Raw genomic sequence first — 21,669 nt, 5'->3', positions numbered from 1 at the left:
AAGAAAGAAAGAAAGAAAAGAAACACATAGCAAGACTATACTTTAAGAGATGGTTAAACAAGTCTATGAGAGATAGGGGCACCTGGCTGGCTCAGTTGGTAAAGCATGCACTCTTGACGTCAGGGTCATGAGTTTGAATCCCATACTGGGAGTAGAGTTTACTTAAAAAACAAACAAACGAACAGGGACGCCTGGGTGGCTCAGTCGTTAAGTGTCTGCCTTCAGCTCGAGTCTTGATCCCAGAGTCTTGGGATTGAGCCCCACATCGGGCTCCCTGCTCCACGGGAAGCCCTCTCCCACTCCCCGTGCTTGTGTTCCCTCTCTTGCTGTGTCTCTGTGTCAAATAAATAAAACCTTTAAAAAAAAAAAAACTAATTTATGAGAGATAGTGGCTGTTAAATGTCAAGGCTCTAAAGTCAAATTTCCTGGTTTTGATCCTAGTTCAATCACTTACTAAACATGTAAATTTTAGCAAAGTTTCTCGATACCTCGGTTTTCTCATCTGTCAAATGCAAAAAATGGTTACCTTATATGACTCTTATGATTAAATATGAATATAAAGAATTTAGCTGATATATAGTTAACAACTCAGTAAATATTAGCTATCAAATTTATTATTCTACTTCCACTTGTTTCCACTGCCACAGGTTTCCACTATTAACTTTTTCCCATTGTCACTACTATTTATAATATTCCCTTTTAAGACTGGTTACATATTCATTTAAAAAATTATCACAATAAAAATGAACTTTAAGTGCTCCTAACATTATATATTTGATTTTTTTTTTTTAAAGATTTTATTTATTTGACAGAGAGAGAGGGAACACAAGCAGGGGGAGTGGGAGAGGGAGAAGCAGGGCTCCCGCTGAGCAGGGAGCCAGATGTGGGGCTCGATCCCAGGACCCTGGGATCATGACCTGAGCCGAAGGCAGATGCTTAATGACTGAGCCACCCAGGCACCCCGATATTGTTTTTAATCAAAAGTATAGTTTCTGCTTCAGAGGTAGCAAAGCACTGATTGTATTATAGTTTTTTTTTCCCAGCTTGATGGATCAATCTTAAGGATAACTAAATATTTTAATTTGTAAGAATCCAAAGCAATTCCTGCTAACATTTTTTCTTCACTTCAAAACTAAATTAAAAACAAAATTAATGTTAAATCCCATAAGGCTCTGAAAAATCCAACACGGACTATGACAAGAACGATTATTACATATGAATCATAATCACTTGGATTTTTGTGTAGTTGGTCACATTCTTGATTTTATCCTGTTGTATATCTGTGTGTATGAGTTAGATAAACTGTTTGGGGCCAAATATTTGGTGTCCTGTATCACATCTGACAAGCTTCCAACTAAAGATATATACGATAGTAACAATACTTGCCTCTGGGACAGGATAAAAGCCAAGGGTGAGAAAGAGACACACTTTGCACTTAAAAACATTGGCTTTATCTAGGTTCCTTCCTTTGCACATGCATTCACTTTTCAAGAACATAAAATAGGTTTTAAAGAAAAAAATTCATTTACTAAGAATTTACAAAACAATTTTTAAAATGTCTCACAGTTCATCATAACAGCAGCTTACCAGATTGAAGATGCCAGTAATATATTAGTGGTGTTTGCAAGAAACCTCAACGGAGGCTCTGCAAGCAATACACAGGATAAAATTCCTCCACCAAAGCAATGGAGCATAGCAGTAAACCAGCTTGAAAGAGGATTCTTCCGTGCCACTGCCGCAGCTCCTGAAATGGTAAAGTAAAAATGTGGTCTGAGATAATTGTATACTAAACAAATCCTAAAGTCCCAGTGGCACTAAAGAAATAAACTTAATTTCTTAACTTTCAAAAGCTTACTATTACTCATAGGTGTGACAATCACAATCATCATAAACTCTATCTTTTGTTCTTTAAAGCAAGACTGGAAACATTTTAAGACATACGTGATTTGGGCCACCTTTAAAATACTCTGTTCAGGCTCTTACTGCCAGTTTCCTAGTAGCACATTATTATAAACAATCTCCCTACTTACTCTCTCCTTTTATTCCCAGCCTTATTTAAGTACTTCCAGTTGATATGTCACAGCATATTTTAAGAAAAATTTATTATCTTAAGTACTTTGGAAAATAAAAGCTGAAATAAACAAACTAAGCTTTTAACATGACAGGCTAGAAACAGAGTAACAAAATAAACCCAGAGGTGAAAGGTTGATGAGGAACAGATATATACATAATCTTAAAATGCCTCCTAACAATTTATTAATTACAGAGGGAAATAGTAATTTTAGAGTGGAGAAACCTTGCAGATATCACTGTAAACAAACATCAGATGACTCCTGTTATGATTCACTAAGAACACATCTTTATTTCTATAGTATTGCTACCAAAAACATACAACCTGAACTAATCTAATCAGATACACCCAAACTGAGGGCACTTCTGGGAAAAAAACATGGCCTAAACTTTAGCAATGTCAAAGTCAAGAAATTAAAAAAAAAAAAAAAAATGCTCCAGATTAAATAACATTATGTCAAAGTCAAGAAATTTAAAAAAAAAAAAAAAATGCTCCAGATTAAATAACATTAAAGAGACAACTACATGCAACGTATATTCTAGATCATATCCTGGAGTGGAAAAGAATATTTATAAATGACCTTTTTGGATGACTGATGAAATCTAAATATGGGCCCTGGCTTAATAATGGTGTTGTATCACTGTTAAACTTTCTGATTTTAATAACAGTTCTGTGGTTCTTAAATATTAACACACTTAAGTAATTTGAAGTAACTGGGCAAATGCTTCCAATTTACATTCAAGTAGTTCTGAAAAAATAATATGCATAAATAAAAACGTTTAAAGAGATGTTAAAGTACAAACTTCTAGTTATAAAATGAGTAAGTTCTGGGGATCTAATGTACAGCATAGTGACTACAGTTATTCAAGTGTACTGTATTGTACACTTGAAATTTGCTAAGACAATCGTAAGTCACCACCACCAATTAAAAAAAAGGTAACTATGTGAGATGATGGATGTGCTAATTAACTTGATTGTTATAATCATTTAGCAATTCATATGAATATCAAACCATCAAATTGTACATTTTAAATATATATAATTTTGTCAATTATACCTCAATAAAGCTGGAAAAAAAAAATGGGGCAAAATGTAAATGGTTGGTGAATCTAAGTATACATGAATTCCTTGACCTATTCTGGTAACTTTTCTGAAAGTATGAAATATCAAAGGGAAAGTACAAAAAATATTAAACTCAGCCAGAGAAATAGAAACAATTTATAAAAATAAAAGTAGAAACCCACTAAAGAGAAGCTAGAATAGGGAGATGGAGATGGGCAATCAATAAAGCCAACCCAAAGCTGTTCTTGAAAAGACCAATAAAACCAACCATTGTTCAACAAGTCTGAGAAAGGGTAGGAACAAAAATAATGCAAAACATTAGAAGGAAAATTAAGGAAATAGTTTTATAGGGTTTTTTAATTATAGGAAAACAACATGCATTTAATCTAATAAATGTGAAGATGTAGTTGAAATGGACAATTAGCAAAATTCCCTTAGGATAGAAACTTGTACATATAACTATGGAAAAAAAACTACAAGGCAAAGATCTATCTTAAGAAAGGTGTTAACCCCAATAAATTAATGGAAAACATTTACCAAATATTTTTGGATTACTCATTTTTATGCTATATAACCATTATGGAATATAGCAAAGGAGAAAAACTTAAATCATTCTATGAAACAACATAATCCTAACATCAAAAATTATAAAGAAAAAAAGAGAGTGAGAGGGGAAGGAGGAAAGGAAAGAGATAGGAAGGGAGGGAGGAAGGAAAGGAAAAAGATACACTATAATTCTAACTTATGAGTATAATGCACCAATATATTAATAACAAATTGAAATCAGTAGTTTTTTGAAAAGATAATAAATCATGACCAAGTAGATTTTATCCAAAGAATTAAAAAAGGATTCAATATTTAAAAATTCATTTAAATCATTCACTATGCTAACAAATTATCATCTCCCCTTTAGACAGTTAAAGACTTAAAAATTCAATATTCCTGATTTTTAAAAAAATCTAGCAATCTAAGAACAGAAAGAAAAGTACTTAACCTGAATAAAGCTATAAAGGAAAAGACTTTTTTGACCTCACCAAAATTTTTTTTAATTTTATGTTATTATGTTATGTTAATCACCATACATTACATCATTAGTTTTTGATGTAGTGTTCCATGATTCATTGTTTGCGTATAACACCCAGTGCTCCATTCAATATGTGCCCTCTTTAATACCCATCACCAGGCTAACCCATCCCCCCACTCTCCTCCCCTCTAGAACCCTCAGTTTGTTTCTCAGAATCCATAGTCTCTCATGGTTCGTCTCCCCTCACTAAAATTTAAAACTTCTATATGACAAAAGTCTGGCATAGTGTTTTTCAACTTACATAAGGCAAATTCCAATAAATCAACAGAAAAAGACAACAAACACAAGAGAAAAATGAGCAAGTCACAAAGTGGGAAATATAAATGACTAATAAACATACCAAAAAAAGAAAGTCCTCCCTCAAATCACCAGTAAGCAAGGAAAAACAAAATTTAAAAAGATGTTATATTTTTCACACATCCAACTGGCAAAAAAAATTTACAGCTTAATATTTATTAATATTAACTTATTAGCTGGAAAAGGTGTGAAGAAATTCATATACTCCTGTAACAGTATTAAAAAGTCATTTTAAGGAATAATTTGGGAGTATAAATTTAAATTTTTAATTTAAAACGGACTCAAGTGCCCAAGAAATTTCATACAAGAACATTAAAGCAGTGTTGTTTATAATGCTGTGAAAAAAATGAAAAAAATCTAAACAACCATCATCAGAGAACAGTTAAACCATAATCATTTGTTCTATGGAATACTATACAGGAGCAATCAAGAGTGTGATAAAGCAACATCAACATGAGAAGATCCCTAAGACATCCTATTGAGTAAAAACAAAGAACCAAATACAATGATGTTGAACACCAATATTACAGCATGGAGTCATTTATTTTTTGGAATCATTTATGAGCAAAAATGCAAACACTATACATTTCTATAGGTACATGCATATATATGAAATGCACAGAAAAGGGTCTGCAATACACCAAAAATGTTAACTGTTATTATCTCTTGAGAAAGCCTAGGATATGGGAGGATGGTCAAAGGAGATTTAAATTTATTTAATTATACTGATTATGTTGTTTAATCATATTTGAATTCTTTTTAAATAAAATGTTCATTTACTAAATGTATAATTAAACAAAATTTTAACAAATTATGTCACTCCCAATCTGTGGAATACAATGCATCTATTTAAAAGAATATAGCAGCTTTACATGCACTAATATGACAAAAAATTCATATGTATATAAATAATATGTACAGTAAGAAATCATTTACAGGAGGAAAACAGAAAACCATGTATTTCTATCAGTACATATATAAGTAATACATAAAATAAGGTCTGCAAGAATATATAACCAAACTATTAACTGTTGTTATCTCTTAGGAAAAGGCACATTTATGCAAAAACAAAACAAACTACATAAATGTATGTGTGAATTCAGTAGAGTAACATCATCATACTTGGAAATTCATCTGTAGGTGCTCAGGAAAAAAAAAGGAGATAAAAGTCAAATAGTACAACCCACCATTCCACACAACAAAATGTGCCCAGGAGTGAACATGAGTTGGCAGATGTGCATTTTCTGTGGAGTACACATCCTGTCAAGTGAAGTGATGCCAAGGTTTAATGATATGCATCTAGTGATAACTCAAGAAATGGTGACCTATTCCAATCTGGAAGAAAAATCAGTTATGAGAAATGTACTAAAAGGCAGGACATCAATCTTCAGTGTAGCAATTTCCCCTAAACCTAAGAATTTTCAAGAATTATTTTGATAATACATGATCATGCTCTCTTTAAAGCCAAACTCCCACACAAAATGTGATACCACTATGTCTCTACCTAAATATTATGACCTACCTAAATATGTGTATGGGCAATAGAGCACCACGCAGTGGTGACTAATTATAACATTGGTCAGTCAGCCTAATAAATGAGTATAATCTTTTCTTTAGGTAATGGTCACTAACTCCCATACTGCACCATATTCATGTTGAAAAGCAATACAGAGGGGCCCCTGGGTGGCTCAGTCAGTTAAGCATCTGTCAACCTTCAGCTCAGGTCATGTTCCCAGAGTCCTGGGATAGAGCCCCAGGCCTGGCTCCCTGCTCAGTGGGGAGTCCACTTCTCTCTCTCTCCCTCTGCCCCTCCCCCCATTTGCCTGCACCTGTCTCTCTCTCTCTCTCAAATAAATAAAATCTTAAAAGAAAAAAAAAAAGCAATATAGAGTGCTTAAGGGTATAAATCCTGGCACCAGCCCGTACTCTATGTGAACTCAACAAGCTAATTGTTAGCTTTCCCACAACTTAAAAAAAAAAAAAAAAAAAAAAAACGCATACACACAGAAGAGGTAAAGAAAAAAGTAACCTACATCACAGGGTTGTTATAAGGATCAACTAAGGATCAATTACAAGTGAGTACTTTGAAATCATTTAGAATGGGGGCCTAGCACATAGTAAGCAACTAAGTATTAGCTTATCACTATTATTACATAAGTAAATAAAAATGAAAAGCAAAATTACCCTCTCCTATTTCTGCCATTCTATCACACTCCTATTCTGAGTTGTCTGAGACAACTTTCAGACTTCCCTATGCTTATTTACACACACACACACACACACACACACACACACTCTTTTTCCCCCTTACTCTTAACTCTCTCCCAACCCTACCGTGTGTGTGTCTGTCTGTCTGTCTGTCTGTCTCTCTCTCTCTCTCTCTCTCCCTCTCTCTCAGGCATACCCTGGTTAGCTCTGGGAATGCATTCTGAAAATGGAAGTTCTAACTGCATGAGAGCCATAATGGGCCTATCAGCACAGTCACCATGAAGAACACATTTGAAGGTAACTGATTACTTTGAATAAACATACAATTAGGAATACCACTGGTGTCCGATCTCTGTGTTCTTTGGTATTACTCTAATGAAGATTTAGCATTACCTTCATCCATCTGATACTCACCACTCACTGACTCAGCCAAATTCAAATGTACCCAGGTTTTCCTTTGACCATAAAAACAACCTGAATCAAATTTACCAAATGATTTCACACAAATGATTTGCTCATGTAATATTCATTTCTGATTAAGTCTGTCAAAATAGCTCTTTTTCCTCAACTTGCACATTTTATTCTTTCCTCTTAAGACATATCACATTCTAGATTTTGTTTTTAAGTGTTAGCTCCATTATAAAGTTCTTACCTATTAAAATTCTAAGAGACTTTAGTATAGAGTAGGTGCTCTATAAATGTACTGAATGACAGAAAAATATATGGAAGTATTTCAAGAGCTCAAATATTATGATTTTACTACCATGAATTTCCCTTTGTATTGTCACAAATCAAAGAGGCATCTGTAATTACATACCAGTTTTGTGACGTCTTTGTAGGACCACTAAACCCTCTTGGCTTAAGTTTCAACTTTCATAAAATAAGGATTAAAATAAGGAAATACACATAAAAACACACTTATTACCTAGTACATGGGAGACACTTTGTTGATTTATTTACTGATCACAACCTGCAGAAAAAGTAGGCAAAATGCAACCCTTGGATGCTTTTATTCTGAGCCCAAAATCTAATTCTTTTGAGTTCTTATTGCAAGGATGGGATGAAAACAACACACCACAGCTCTAAAAAAGTACTCATAACCCCAAGAGACTTAATCAGTGATACTAAGATTTTATTAGAGAAAAAAAGAAAGGAAAAGAACAGATTTGAAGGGTCCCCCTCACATGAATCTTTTTTGCCTAACTTTCAAAATTATGTCAGCTAGAAAAATTTCCCTAACTCAAATTGGTCTTTCTATAATGTTCTCTTCAGTACACACACTGTGGTAACACATTTTACAGTATGAGGCAATCTTATGACAAATTTCTTTAGGTGTTATGTTCCTTTGTATATATCACACCAGTACCAAAATTAGTTTATCGTGAAGTTAAACTGTGAAAATACAGATAGTTAACCAGAAACAGTTTGTATATCTTTCCAGCATATAAATAATTTTCAGTAGGAAAAAATAGTTAATATGATAGCTTTAATTTTTTTCTCAATTTTAAAACAAAGATGTATTCCTTTAGCTAAGGAACAAGCTGTGTTAAGATATGTTATTTTATTTTTAACATGCTGATATTTAGAAGACAAAAAATTCTCTGTCCTACCTTGAGTTAACATATTTGTGATATGCTAGCAATAGAATTATTTTCCCCAAAACTCTTAGCAAAATTTGTCACATTGAGGCCTTACTCTAATGCAAAGTATATGAGTTCTGAAGCACTCATAAGCACCTATGGACTTTAACATCAAAATATTTTCATTATGAAATGAAAGCTAGAAAATAAAGTCATATTCTACTTCCAGTTTTGGATCAAGTCTGAATCATAGTGGGCCAAGTAAATCCACAGACCCACCTTGTGGTTATTTCCCCAGTTCCTTAATGTGTAACTAGAACAGATATAGTTGGCAACTGACACAAAGCCCGTACTGATGCTCTGATCTATGGAGTAAGGATCAGTATGGTAGAAACATTCAAGTAGAAGCTCCTAGAGTTTCTTCTCCTCTTGAAGGTATTTTTAAAAAGCAATACCACAGAGATGGGTGCCATAACCAAAAATATCAAAGATGAAAAGGTGGTGATAACTATCACATCCCATTTAACTTGCTTATTTGGTCTATACATAAAGCAGAGGGATCTTGGAAAATGTGGATTATCATAAATGTAGACAGGTAGTGACTCTGATTGCAGCTGGTATTCAAGATGCAGTATTTTTACTGGAACAAAGCAACATAACCCCTATAATCTGGGAGGCAAATCCTTTTTCTCCATATTAATTTGCAAGGAACCCCAGAAACACTTTACTTTTACCTGGCTAGGTGAACAGTACACTATTGCAGTCCTGCCTTAGGTCTATGTCAACTCTCCTGCTCTCCAACAAAGTCCACAGAGATTTTGATCATATTGGGAATCCATACATCACACCGGTCCACTACACTGATGACATTGTACTTACTGGATCTACAGGCAGGTAGTAGCCAGTACTTTAGATATCCTAACATGACATACGCAAACCAGAAAGTAGGAAATTAAACTTCACTGCCAGGATTATGTACCAGTCAGAGTCCAGTTAGGAAAGAGAAAATACATGGTTATTTTAACAGAGAGAATTTACTATAAAGACGTTAAGTATAAAATTGTTAACTATATTGTTGAAAAGGTAAAAAGTCAATACTATGGTATCACAGCAGTTATCAACTACAGACAGGAGTTTACCACAGCTGGGGAAACAAAGGATGGGTTGAAATTATTTAAACTTAGAAACTTGTGAACAAACATCTCTTTAGAACCAAAACTGAGATTCCTAAGGAGGGAACACTGCTCAGCTGTTGTTCTAGTCCAGCCCACTCACTCTACAAATAAAATATTGAGTTTTAAGTTCTTATCCCAAACTACCAAGTTAGTGATAGAGTTTTAACAGTGGTCTCCTGATTTTATGAGCTCTTTCTACCACACCACACTCCCTGACCAATATTTTATGTCATGTCAATCAAATATTCTTTCACTTAAAAGTTAAAGATATTCAAGTAAGATTCTCTAAACTAACGGAAGTATTGTGAGCTGTCATTTCTGAGACATCCTTTTCCACCCTACAGTGGGCAGGAAAAACTGTCACTTTTTAACATATCACATAACATAAGGGGCTTTTAGGGTTTCATGAATGTTCTATTTTTATCCAGATGTTGATTAAATAGATGTGCTCGTTTTTACAATTCTATACATTTACAATTTTTGTACTTTTCTGTATGCTTTTATGTGTGGATTCATAAAGACAGCAAAACTATGCTGCCACCTTTACAGAATCATCAGAACTGACAAATTCTTGATATATTAATCCTTTCATTTCCCACAAATTAGAAGGGGGAAAAATAATAAGCTTTATTCCTGGATTTAATTCCTAAAAGCAAAGGAAAAACTCACTGGTGATAAAGAAATGACAGAAATCATGGGAGAAAATAACCATGTCAGATGAAAGCTTACTGAGAAATTGCTAAATATTGAGAAACCAGAAACATTAAATGGACCTGCAAAAAGAGAGCACAGAATATTTGAGAACTTTGGAATTAGCCGAAGACCAAGCTCCATAATTTATTAACGGATGTGACTTAAATACGGTTATTTTATTCCTGTAAGGCTATTGCTCATCTGTAAAATGAGTTCAATGATACCTACCTTAAAGAGATGTGAATTAAGATACTACAATGTTTCTGCATGTATCTGAAATGAATACTATTATTGTATAGGAAAGGTAGGAAAACCTTATGTGATACTATCAAAAAAAGATGATGACAAAAGCACAGCTGAGTTCCTTCAGGGCTACAACAGCATCTTTCATCTTGGTATCCTCAATATCTAATATAGTGCCTGATATGCATGGAGTTTCAATAAATATTTGCTTAACTGAACTCCCTGTGATTCGAGAAAGGTTAGCAAAATAGTGATGGGAGAATTAAGGAGAAAAATAGATTTTGTGTATAAAAATCAAGTAGAAATAATTGTAGATTAAATTTTCAGGAAGTCTTACAGAAAATAGCAACTGGATTATGAATGTATGACTGAAGAAATGTGTTTATTTTAATGAAGATTTAAATAAGAAAAGACGGGGCGCCTGGGTGGCTCAGTTGGTTAAGCGACTGCCTTCGGCTCAGCTCATGATCCTGGAGTCCCGGGATCGAGTCCCGCATCGGGCTCCCTGCTTGGCAGGGAGTCTGCTTCTCCCTCTGACCCTCCTCCCTCTCATGCTCTCTGTCTCTCATTCTCTCTCTCTCAAATAAATAAATAAAATCTTTAAAAATAAATAAATAAATAAATAAATAAATAAATAAATAAATAAATAAATAAATAAGAAAAGACAGAAGGCAGATTAAAAATGTAAGATAAGAGAGATTAAAGTTGATGATGAACTTTCCGTTAAATGGTTTCTGACTAACAGCCCTCAAGGCAGCATTTTCCAACCTCCTAATAAAATACCCAGGAAAATGGAAAACAAGCAAGCAAAACCTATCCTACTAACTAAAACTAAAAACTACAGATAATCAGATGCCAAGGTTTAGGAGAAACTAAAGTTAATTATTTACAAATGGAGGTAAATTAAGAAATAAAAAACAGGGGCACCTGGGTGGCTCAGTCAGTTAAGCATCTGCCTTCAGCTCAGGTCAGGATACCCGGGTCCTGGGAGGAGCCCGACATCTGGCTCCCCACTCAGCTGGGAGCCTGCTTCTCCCTCTCCCTCTGCCTGCCATTCTGCCTACTTCTGCTCTCTCTCTCTGTCAAATAATAAACAAAACCTTTAAATAAATAATAAATAAATAAATAAACAAACAAATAAACAAACAACCCAGTTTATTAAGTACCCTGATGTCTTTGCTTGAAGCACAAGTCATATGGAAAAGGAGGGGAAAACCATAATCTTTATATGGATTTGAAGGCCTACAGCCTGAACCAAACAAAAAAGGGATGTTGTCCTTATCCACACCACAGAAAGAGTTAATCCCCTTTACCCTCTTGTTTCCACTAGCATTTTTTAACATCTACGTAGAGACATATAAGATGTAAATAGTAGGAAAGTGAGGAATGAGGTATTGGCAGTGGTAGAGCACATTCCAAAAGTCAAGAGACTCAAGGAATAACATGCTTGAGAGAATAAAAAGAAGAATCCTGGTACTACATGGATGAATTGTAGCTTTATTGTACTATTGGTCTAAGTTCTACAGAATCAGTCAACGGGGGTTAAGGAAAAGTTGCCAATTAAGTAAAAATTTATATAAAGTATTGGCAAATCAAAATCCCTATGCTTAAAATAATACTGCAAACAAAAATAATACCTCAAACAAATAGAGTTTATCCCAAGAATGTAAAGATGATTCATCATTTTTTTAAGTTTTAATTTTTATTTATTTTTTTAGTAATCTCTACACCCAAGGCTTGAATTCACAACCCTGAGATCAAGAGTCGCATGCTCTTCTGACTGAGCCAGCCAAGCACCCCTGATTTATCATCTTAAAAAATGTATTACATTACAATTTAAATAGGAAAAACAATATGATCAACTCAATAAGAAGTGGAAATACAAATTGCCAATAAACTTAAGCAGCACACATTCAGTAACCATGACAGATGGAAATGAAAACTGTTTTTCTTATCATCAGAATAACAAGATATTTACGAACGGTAACAAAGTGGGTAAAAACAAATACTGTGGAAGAAAAAGGCAGTCTAAGACATTCCTGGCAAAAGCTTAAAAAGGTACACCCTTTTGTATGAATTCTATCATTTTTACCTGTTTACAAGCACTGCTACTGGAATGTAAAATATTTTTCACACCATGTGTAATTATGTTTTAGCATTCAATTAGTCCAGTGCTTCTCAAATTTTCTGGTCTCAGGACTCCTTGCGCCCCTAAAAATTAGTGAGCAGATGAGTGGTTGCGGGGACGGGGGGAGGGCTGACTACAAAGGGGCAGGAAGGAATCTGGAGTGAGTGATGAAACTATTGTATATCTTGATAGTGGTGGTAATCACATGTCTGTATGTGTTTTCCAAAATCATAAACTTTATTATTAGAAAGGGTGAATATAATATATGTAAATTAAACCGTTAAAAAGTCAGACCTGAAAAAAATTCTTGAAGACTCCAAAGAGCTTTTATTTGAGTTACAGACAGCAATATTTAGCATATTAGAAATTGTCAACTGAGAAAATTTTAAAGTAGTACTTAATGTTTTCATTTTAAAAATAGTAACTGTACTAAATGTTAACATAAATTATGCATTCTTTATGAAAAATAACTTTTCCAAAGCAAAAAACATTTAGTGAGAAAAGTCCCACTGTTTTATATGTTAGCAAATCCTTTTAATGTCTGGCTTCCAAGAAAAAACAGCTGGACTCTCATATCTGTTTCTGTATTCAGTCTGTTACAGTGTCACAGGTCATGTAGCCTCTGGAAAACTCCACTGTACACTTGTGAGAAAATCAGTGTAAAAAAGACAAATAACATCGGCATATTATTATGAAAATAACTTTGACCTGGAACTGTCAGGAACCCCAAGGGTTCCTGGACCACACTTTGAGAACCTGATGTAGCCTATACAAGAAAATTTCAAATATTGAATACGGCATGACGATGTACTTCTTTTCAAATCAGGGAAACACTTTCTTACGCAGATTATCTGTCCTGATTTAATAAAACAGTCACCTTTTCCAGGTCAAAACTTTTACCAAACAATGCTTTAGACTGGGCTACAAACATCAATGTAAATGAAAAATATTTCCGAGACCAAACAATTTAAAAACAAAACAAAACAAACAACAGTCCCTAAGAGGTACAGCACCTCCTCAAGCCCTCACTCCTTACTCTCTCTATAGCACCAGGCAGCATGAACAGGGAGAAAGTAGAAAAAGAAAATAAATGACTCAAAGAAAGAAGAGATCCATAAAACCAAAAGGCCAACAGAGTAACTGCAAAAATAAAGCAGTACAGGAGCAAACATACCCTGAATGTGAAATACAAGAAAATACAAATATTGCTCCCTGGCCGTATACTAAAAAAAAAAAAAAAAAAAAACTCAAAATGCTGTATTGACTCTACCCCCCAGGCTACAGACAGGGACTCTTGGCGTCACTCATAAGACGGAAAATGGGGATCCACTCTCTTCCAACAATCACTCTATCCAGCATGCTAAGCAAGATGACAGAGCGCTGCACTAAGGGGAATCTGGTGTGCCTGCTTGAGGCTTTTTAACTATTGATACAACTTTCAGAACTACTCATTCCAAACGACCAAGTCCCACTTGCTGTCCCCGGGAGCTCTGTCCCACGGTGACTTTTAAACACTGTACTTTCCAAGGAAGTGGTGGCACCACCGGGAGACGGCGCACATCCTGGGCGGGCGCAGGCAGGACCCGGGCTCCCAAATGCCGCGGCGGCTTCCCTGTCACCTGTCCCTGACCCGGCGTCGCGGACCCAAGGTCGCGCCTCCTTTGACGAATACCGGGGCCACCGCGCTTCCCTGCCTCAGTTTCCCCACCTGCGCTTGAGGGGTCGGGAGGGTCGGCTCGCGGCGCCCCTCCAGCTCGACTACAGGACTCCGGGACACTGGCAGCTTGGCCGTTCAGGCGGCTCAGGCGGCCCTCTCGGTGAGGGGGCCGGTCTGCGGCTCCCGGCACTCACCTGGCTGACGCTTCAGCGCCATCACGGACACCAGGTAGTGGGCGATGTCAAAGAAGGGGAACATAGACGTGCGAGAAAAGGCAAGGGTCAGCTCATCCCACGGAGAATCCATGACGACGACCGACCACAGCAGGCGAAGCAGCCCGGGCGACGGGTTCCTGCCGTGCGCAGCGAAAAGTGGGGGAGGGGTCCTCCGCGGCCGCGCGGCCGCGCGACCTGCCGCGCGGCCTGGAGGAGCCCTGCGCCTGCGCCCTGGGACTGGCGCCGGAGCGCTTTGGGGCGGGGCCGTGTGGCCCGGGAGTGGGCGGAGCGAGCGGCTTCCTTGCTGTTCCGGCGGGGCTGGGCCTGGTTCTCCAAGTAAGGGTCTGGCATCTTCGTGCTGGAAGCTGTGCCCGATCTAGGAGAACGGGCAGATGAACGTAACATACATAATGATTTTAAAAATACATTACTGGGGCGCCTGGGTGGCTCAGTTGGTTAAGCGACTGCCTTCGGCTCAGCTCATGATCCTGGAGTCCCGGGATCGAGTCCCATATCGGGCTCCCTGCTCGGCAGGGAGTCTGCTTCTCCCTCTGACCCTCCTCCCTCTCATGCTCTCTGTCTCTCATTCTCTCTGTCTCACATAAATAAATAAAATCTAAAAAAATAAAAATAAAAATATATTACTTATGGGGCGCCTGGATGGCTCAGTCGTTGGGCGTCTGCCTTCGGCTCAGGTCATGATCCTGGAGTCCCTGGATTGAGTCCCGCATCGGGCTCCCTGCTCGGCGGGGAGTCTGCTTCTCCCTCTGACCCTCCTCCCTCTCATGGCTCAGTCGTTGGGCGTCTGCCTTCGGCTCAGGTCATGATCCCGGGGTCCTGGGATCGAGTCCCACATCGGGCTCCCTGCTCCGCGGGAAGCCTGCTGCTCCCTCTCCCACTCCCCCTGCTTGTGTTCCTGTTCTCTCTATGTCTCTGTCAAATAAATAAATAAAATCTTAAAAAAAAAAAAAAAAAGACTGGCTGCAGAATAGTCTACGTCGTGGATGACCACCTTCTCAAGGGCCTGTAATCATTTCAAAAAAAAAAAATACATTACTTATGTTAAATTTAGTACATTTATTATTTTAAAGCGAATACGTAAAGAACTATTTTAAGTTTTTCTGTTATAACTTCCAATATGCTAAGTATTGATCATGTAACCCATGTAAAATCTTGAGGACTCTTTTGGGTCCTCAAGAAATTTTTTTAAGTCAGCTTTAAGGGTTTAATTTACATACATCTTATTCACCCTTTTTAATATAAAGTTCTATGATTTTGGATAAACCTATGCAGTCCAGAAGGGTAGAGGTTCAGAATGGGATTAATTTCTTTAAACTGATTCACCTAACATTTCTCAAGCAACCATAATGTGCAAGTCACACCGTGATTTAATGGAGATATAAAAAAGAATACAATCATATCCTGCCCTCAATAAGCTTGTGTTTTCCCAAGAGGTTGAAAAAATTTTTGAGGACACACGTAGTTTGTACAAAGCTGGTAGTGAGAAGTGTAGGTGCCATGCTAGGGCAGTTCCGGAGAAGAGGGAAGACTATTTCAGGGAAGTGTAAGGTGAACTGGCCTTTAAAGGCTAGATGAGAGATAAACGCAGGTATTTTGGCTAGACTACAAAGTGAAAAATGAGGTTGGAAAAAAAAATCCTTAAACAGCACACCATAAACTATGTTGTTTGGCTTCATCTAAGCTCTTGATCACTACATTATGCTCAGAAAAATCAGAGCCAGAATCCATTCTCTTTGCCGTTTTACTAAATGGGGTTTTTCCCTTTTCATTGGAGGTGGGGGGTAATGTACCATCAACCAGTAAGTTTAGGAATAAATTGGTGAGAAGAGACTAGAGACAAGGAAAACCAAAGGGTATTCACTGATCCAACCAAAAAGTAGTAGAGGCTGAGGACAACAGGAGCAGGGACTGAGATGGGGAAACATACAGTAGAAGCAGAATAAGCTGGATATGGGGTGTAGGTGAGTAGGAGGATTATAGTTACATTCAAAGAAACAGGAAACAAGGAGGAGCAGATTTGGGTAAGAAAAGCACAAGTCTAGTGTGGCACATTTTTTTATTTGATGTGTCAACAGGTCATGCTGGTACCAGGAAATTGGACATACTTAATGAGCTGCTAGATAGGTTAGAGCCTCGTGGGAGTGTGCACTGCCAAGGGAGACTTAAATCGATTTTTTAAAAATCTGAATATTTGTCTGTTTGTTTTAATTCATTTAACAAATGTTTTTTGGGTGTCTGCTATGGACCAGGCATTTTGCTGGATGCTAGAGGCCCTTTCCTAAACACTAAGTGTTCAAAAGGTGAGAAAATTGTAGTAAATCTCTACATTTTATTACTTATCAAAAAAGAACATGGGGCACCTTTGTGGCTCAGTTGGTTAAGTGTCTGCCTTTGGCTCAGGTCATGATTCTGGGGTCCTGGGATCGAGTCCCGCATCGGGCTCCTTGCTCAGCGGGGAGCCTACTTCTCCCTCTCCCTCTGACCCTCCCCCCTGCTGGTGCTCTCTCTCTCCCTCTCTCTCTCTCTCTCAAATGAATAAATGAAAGATCTTTTAAAAAGAGAAAAAGAACAGACTTGCTAAAAAAACTTTTCATATGTGGTTTTCTAAGTAAGTACTTTCCATAGAGAAAGGTCTTTAGATCTCTAGCAAAACTAAAGAAAAAAAGCAATACCTGTGATTATTTATACTTCCATGTTTCAGTTGATTCTTTCCATACTTTTTATACATTCCTTTATCTTTGGAATTGTAGTGTTATGAATTTAGGGGCAGAACCTGGATATTATTTCCCGAAAGGTTTTACATTTGACAGTCTTAAATTTCACAAAATACATGTTTTGTCATTGGACTTAAAAAAATAGTATATATGAAGAAATCTTTACAACATCTCCAATGACAGCCCATGCCACTATCATTCTAATGTATAATTAAATCAATTTTTAATACCAATAGGACAACCTAAAAAGCATCAGAGTGTTTTTTAAAAGCAGGTAACTCAAACATTTTACTTACCCTAAGCAGACTAATTCCAACAGAAAGAAATGAATCACTTCAGGCTCTCCTAATAATCTGAAAATCGTTTCATTTCAAAAACTGAGAATAAGCTGGGTCTCCATCTGCCTAGAGTCTAAAGAAAAAAAATTCTTTTAATCTAAGGGAAATGAAAGTCTAATCCTACAAAAAGATAAGTTCTATCCAAATTTTAAATATGCTCACTATATTTGCTTCTGGTCAGTACTTCAGTTATTTAGTCTAATAAAATAATCCAGAATAGAAGGAAATGAGCAATGAAAGGAAGAAAGGCTTTGAAATGGTAACAGAGAAAGGCAAGATTGGGGGAAATTATGTGTGAAAATTCAAACTTTCCTGACTTTTGGAAGCAGTTTACAAAGTTAACCATTGCAGATAAAAATGAATCTGTATTATAAAGTATTGCTTATCTATTAGAAAGTAAAGCTGGCCTCATTGTATGAATATCTAGAAGAGTTTTGACTAAAAAGCAAGCATTTGAGTTAAAAAACATGTGAAACCAATTTTTATAAACCAGCTACTTCAACAACAATCCTTTTGAGAGTTCTTTCTCGTGGGGAATGTCTTATGCATTATAGGATGTTTAACAGCATTCCTAACCTCTACCCAATAGGTGCCAGTAACACATGCATGCCAAAAATGTCTCCAGATATTGCCAAATGTCCCAGTGGAAGGTTGGGGTGAAAATGTCCCTCCTTCAGAACTACCAATATAAATAAATAAATAATTTTTTTGGAGTCTGTGCCTCTGTACAAACATTACAGTTATGCCACTAACATTAATCATCAAGTTAATTCTAAAAAAAAAAGTTAATTCTAGAACAACTCACATAGTCCTTCTTAGTCTCAGCTTGCTCACCCAACCCATCAAGTTGGCAAAATCCCAAAAACTAGTATTTCGAAATGTAATCATAGCTATTTCTTCTCTGCAATACTGCTTTCTATCCACTGAGTGGCATGCCTCTCACTTTGGGAAATCAGTAACAGTAAATTTTTTTTCAAGATTGTATTTATTTATTTGACAGAGAGAAAGAGCACAAGCAGGGGCATAGGGAGAGGGAGGGCAGGCTTCCTGTTGAGCAGGGAGCCTGATATTGAACTCGATCCCAGGACCCTGGGATCATGACCTGAGCTGAAGGCAGATGCTTAACGACTGAGCCACCCAGGTGCCCCAATAACAGTAACTTTTTAAAGAACCATAAAGAGTCCATAGCTAGGAGGTTTCATACTAAAGGGGCTAATTACGCTTCTAAACCCTTGGTACTCCAGTTAAACATTTTCATTCTAAAGTTCTTTTGATAAGTATTTGATAACTATGCCATATCAAATTATAGTGTAATATTATATGACATTTACAACAAAATATATTTAATTTGAATTCAACTTTTTTATTATCCAACATTATCTGGGAGAATTAACTAAAGAACATCAATTGCCCTCAAAATACCCACTGCATTCAATCAGTTCAGTGAGATGCTGGTGCATGATATTTAAGTGATAAACCAATCTGAGTATACACTTAACTTTTTAGACTCAGTGTGTATCTAATAATAGTGCCTTTTGATATGGTGACTTGTAAAATACAACTTGGCTCACCTATTTCTTGCCCTGGAAGCTAATTCTTTTCTATAAACATCACATATACCTCTAATATAAACTATCAAACGAAAAATGTTCTCCCTGTGTAACAAATGCAAATATACCTAATTAAAAATCTGACGTTATTAAAAAGAATATCTCTAGTATTCATGAGTGTAAGGACTACCAAAATGGCAGTCACCCACCAGTGCATAGCTGGCAGGTGTCTGTGGTTACCAACACCCAAGGTTACAACTCACCTCTGTTCAAGATTAACAGGTACCATTACATCAAAGAATAATAACATTGTAGAAGTTGAATGGACCCTTTAAAAAAATTACCTTGGATTGCAAGTCATAGAGAACAGTTTGGGGCAGCTTAAACAAAGTGAGGGATTTACTGAAAAACTACCAGGAATCTCATGAAAGCCAAGGAAGAGTGAAGCCATTAAGCCCCAAGAAGAGCAAGAAGCTGGGCATTTCTGAGGCCAGCAGCAGCAGGTGGGGGTGGGTTGCTCTCAGTTACTAATGATAGTCAATGTCAACATTGTTCCATCTCTGTGTCCCCCTATTCAATACTGCAGGAAAGAGAGCCTGCTGCCTGATACAGATGTCCTCTCCTGCTTAATCAGCTCTGAAGGGAGGCTGGGTCACATGGACCCAGAGCATCGCTAGGTATCAGAGGCAATGTCCTGAAAACAAAGTGAGGTAGGCAACCATCACAAGAGGTGTCTATTACAATCATTTTCTTTAGTCCACTTACTTCAGAGTAGGAAACCCAGGGCTACAGAGAGATCGCAAATGCAGTCAGTGGCAAACCAGGTTTTGTTATTATCCTGTTGCAGTCTCTCCTAAGTACTCCTCCTGGGCTTTCTCCTATCCTGCAGACACCAAATATTCCTCCTAAATTTGTCTTTTAATAACAGATTCATCACCCCTACAGCAATGAAAAGGCTACCAGGTAAGAGCCAGGAAGACTTATTAGGAGTCAGGGCAGTGGGTCAATGGTCAGGATTAAAGGAGTTTGTAGTTTCTAGCATAACCAGTTTGTTGAAGGGGCTGAATTTAGTGGAACACAATCAGGAAGTGAATTTATCTTCCTTCAGACAAAACCCCCAACTACCATCCTATGTCAGATCTCCCCTTCCCATCCTTTAACATTATCTCAGCCGATCCCATTGCTTCTTGTCATTAAAGATACGAAAAAATAAAATTAAACAAAAATGCTAAAGTCTACTACTGTTAAATTGTCAGTCTTGCATCTAATTCAGAGCTTCTTATATTCCATTAGCTTGGTCTGCCTAGCCCAGAAACTTGCTATGGAAGAAAGGGGCATGTGGTCTTTTACCTTTCCTTATCTTCTGCCCCTTCCATCTTCTGTGCCCTCCAAAGTCCAGGTAGAAGGTAGGGAAATTATAGAAAAAGAACAAAGGCCTTCTAGTTAACAAGTGTTGGTTATAGTTTTTGGTTTTGTTTTGGCTATTGATATTTCTTTATGGCAGGCTCCCAGTGCTGACTTACTCATGGGGTGCATCATGTGGGTTCCACAATGATGCCACGAACCTCAACATAGCGAGGTTTCCCAACATCTACAGTTATGGCAGACACCATCAGATGGCTAACACAACAAGTGTATCCAACATTGCACATTGAATTAAAACATTAAATATGGCTTTTACAGCCTCTCAGCAAGGGGTATTAGAATATCAGCAAATAAAAATGAAGAGGGAGTCTGTTGGAGTGGTTCTAAAAACAAAGTGAAGAAGAACATAGTTGGTGGACTGACACTGCTTGCTCGACCTTAAGACTTACTATACAACTACAGTAATCAAGACAATGTGATATTGATAAAAGAAGAGACAAACAGATCAGTGAAAACAATGTGACTTCTCTTACAAAGGTAACCTGTGCCCTTGAGATGGGTCTTCCTTTCTTTCTGCCTAGAGCTGTAGCAGCCCTTTTGTGACCATGGGAGAAGGTCAAGAAAAAGCAGATAACTGAAGATATCAGCTATCTCTCTCAGGCTTACTGTTTCATGAGAAAAAGTAACCCTTTATCTGTTTAAATAGAGTCTGAATTGGCTTGGGGGAGAGCTGTGTACCTCCTTCCTCACAGAGAGAGGAGTAGAAAAGCAAACACTCCAAACCTTTGAATTCCCTTCTATGAATTTCCTTTCAAATTGTTGACATCTTGGGGTATTGGGAGTAAAGGTTTCTGGACCAGTTGTTATCTTTAATTAAGTCCCAGTTAGAGAGGTCTACCTCCTCTCTTTAGAATATGAAGGTAACATATTTTGTCTTAGGGGTGCTAGCTGGAGTTCCAAGATAATAAGTCCCAATTAACATCTTGCTACACCAGAAAATAGGCAAAAGAGAGAGATTAGAAAATGAGGTCGATGAGGAAGGCCTGAAAGAAAATGCATGTAGCTAAAGCTAAGAACTCACAAAATGTAAGTGATCTGTGTAGTTGGGTTGATTAAACCAAAGCATTAGGAATGAGAACATAATATGCACCTGACATTTGGGTAAACCAAAGGAATCCTACCTAGAGATGCAGAAATGTGTCCAAATAACAGGGAATGAATGGTGAGGAGGGTCCGTAAGTACAAATAGAGACGGTTAATGCAGTTGC

The 21,669-nt window shown here is 37.1% G+C and overlaps 1 protein-coding gene across 2 annotated transcripts in view; it reads right to left on the bottom strand.

Moving 5' to 3' along the window:
• The window catches only part of TMEM38B (transmembrane protein 38B), a 91,884-nt gene extending 77,210 nt beyond the window's left edge, over positions 1-14,674 (bottom strand). The window contains exons 1-2 of one of the 2 annotated variants that reach the window (XM_054509329.2): positions 14,393-14,674; positions 1,588-1,744 (exon numbers count right to left, since the gene is read on the bottom strand). In XM_054509329.2, the coding sequence (XP_054365304.1) occupies positions 1,588-1,744; positions 14,393-14,504 (269 nt within the window). In that variant the 5' untranslated portion in view covers positions 14,505-14,674. The remainder of the gene's footprint in view (positions 1-1,587; positions 1,745-14,392) is intronic. The other variant, XM_045882843.3, reaches the window with a different exon arrangement.
• Positions 14,675-21,669: the final 6,995 nt, after the last annotated feature.

This window comes from Mirounga angustirostris, unplaced genomic scaffold (genome assembly GCF_029215605.1).
Source record: "Mirounga angustirostris isolate CCGP_5_RB_7025 unplaced genomic scaffold, mMirAng1.0.hap1 SCAF_15, whole genome shotgun sequence".
In the NCBI taxonomy this organism is placed as follows: Eukaryota; Metazoa; Chordata; class Mammalia; order Carnivora; family Phocidae; genus Mirounga; species Mirounga angustirostris.
This window is presented reverse-complemented; position numbering and strand designations above follow the sequence as displayed.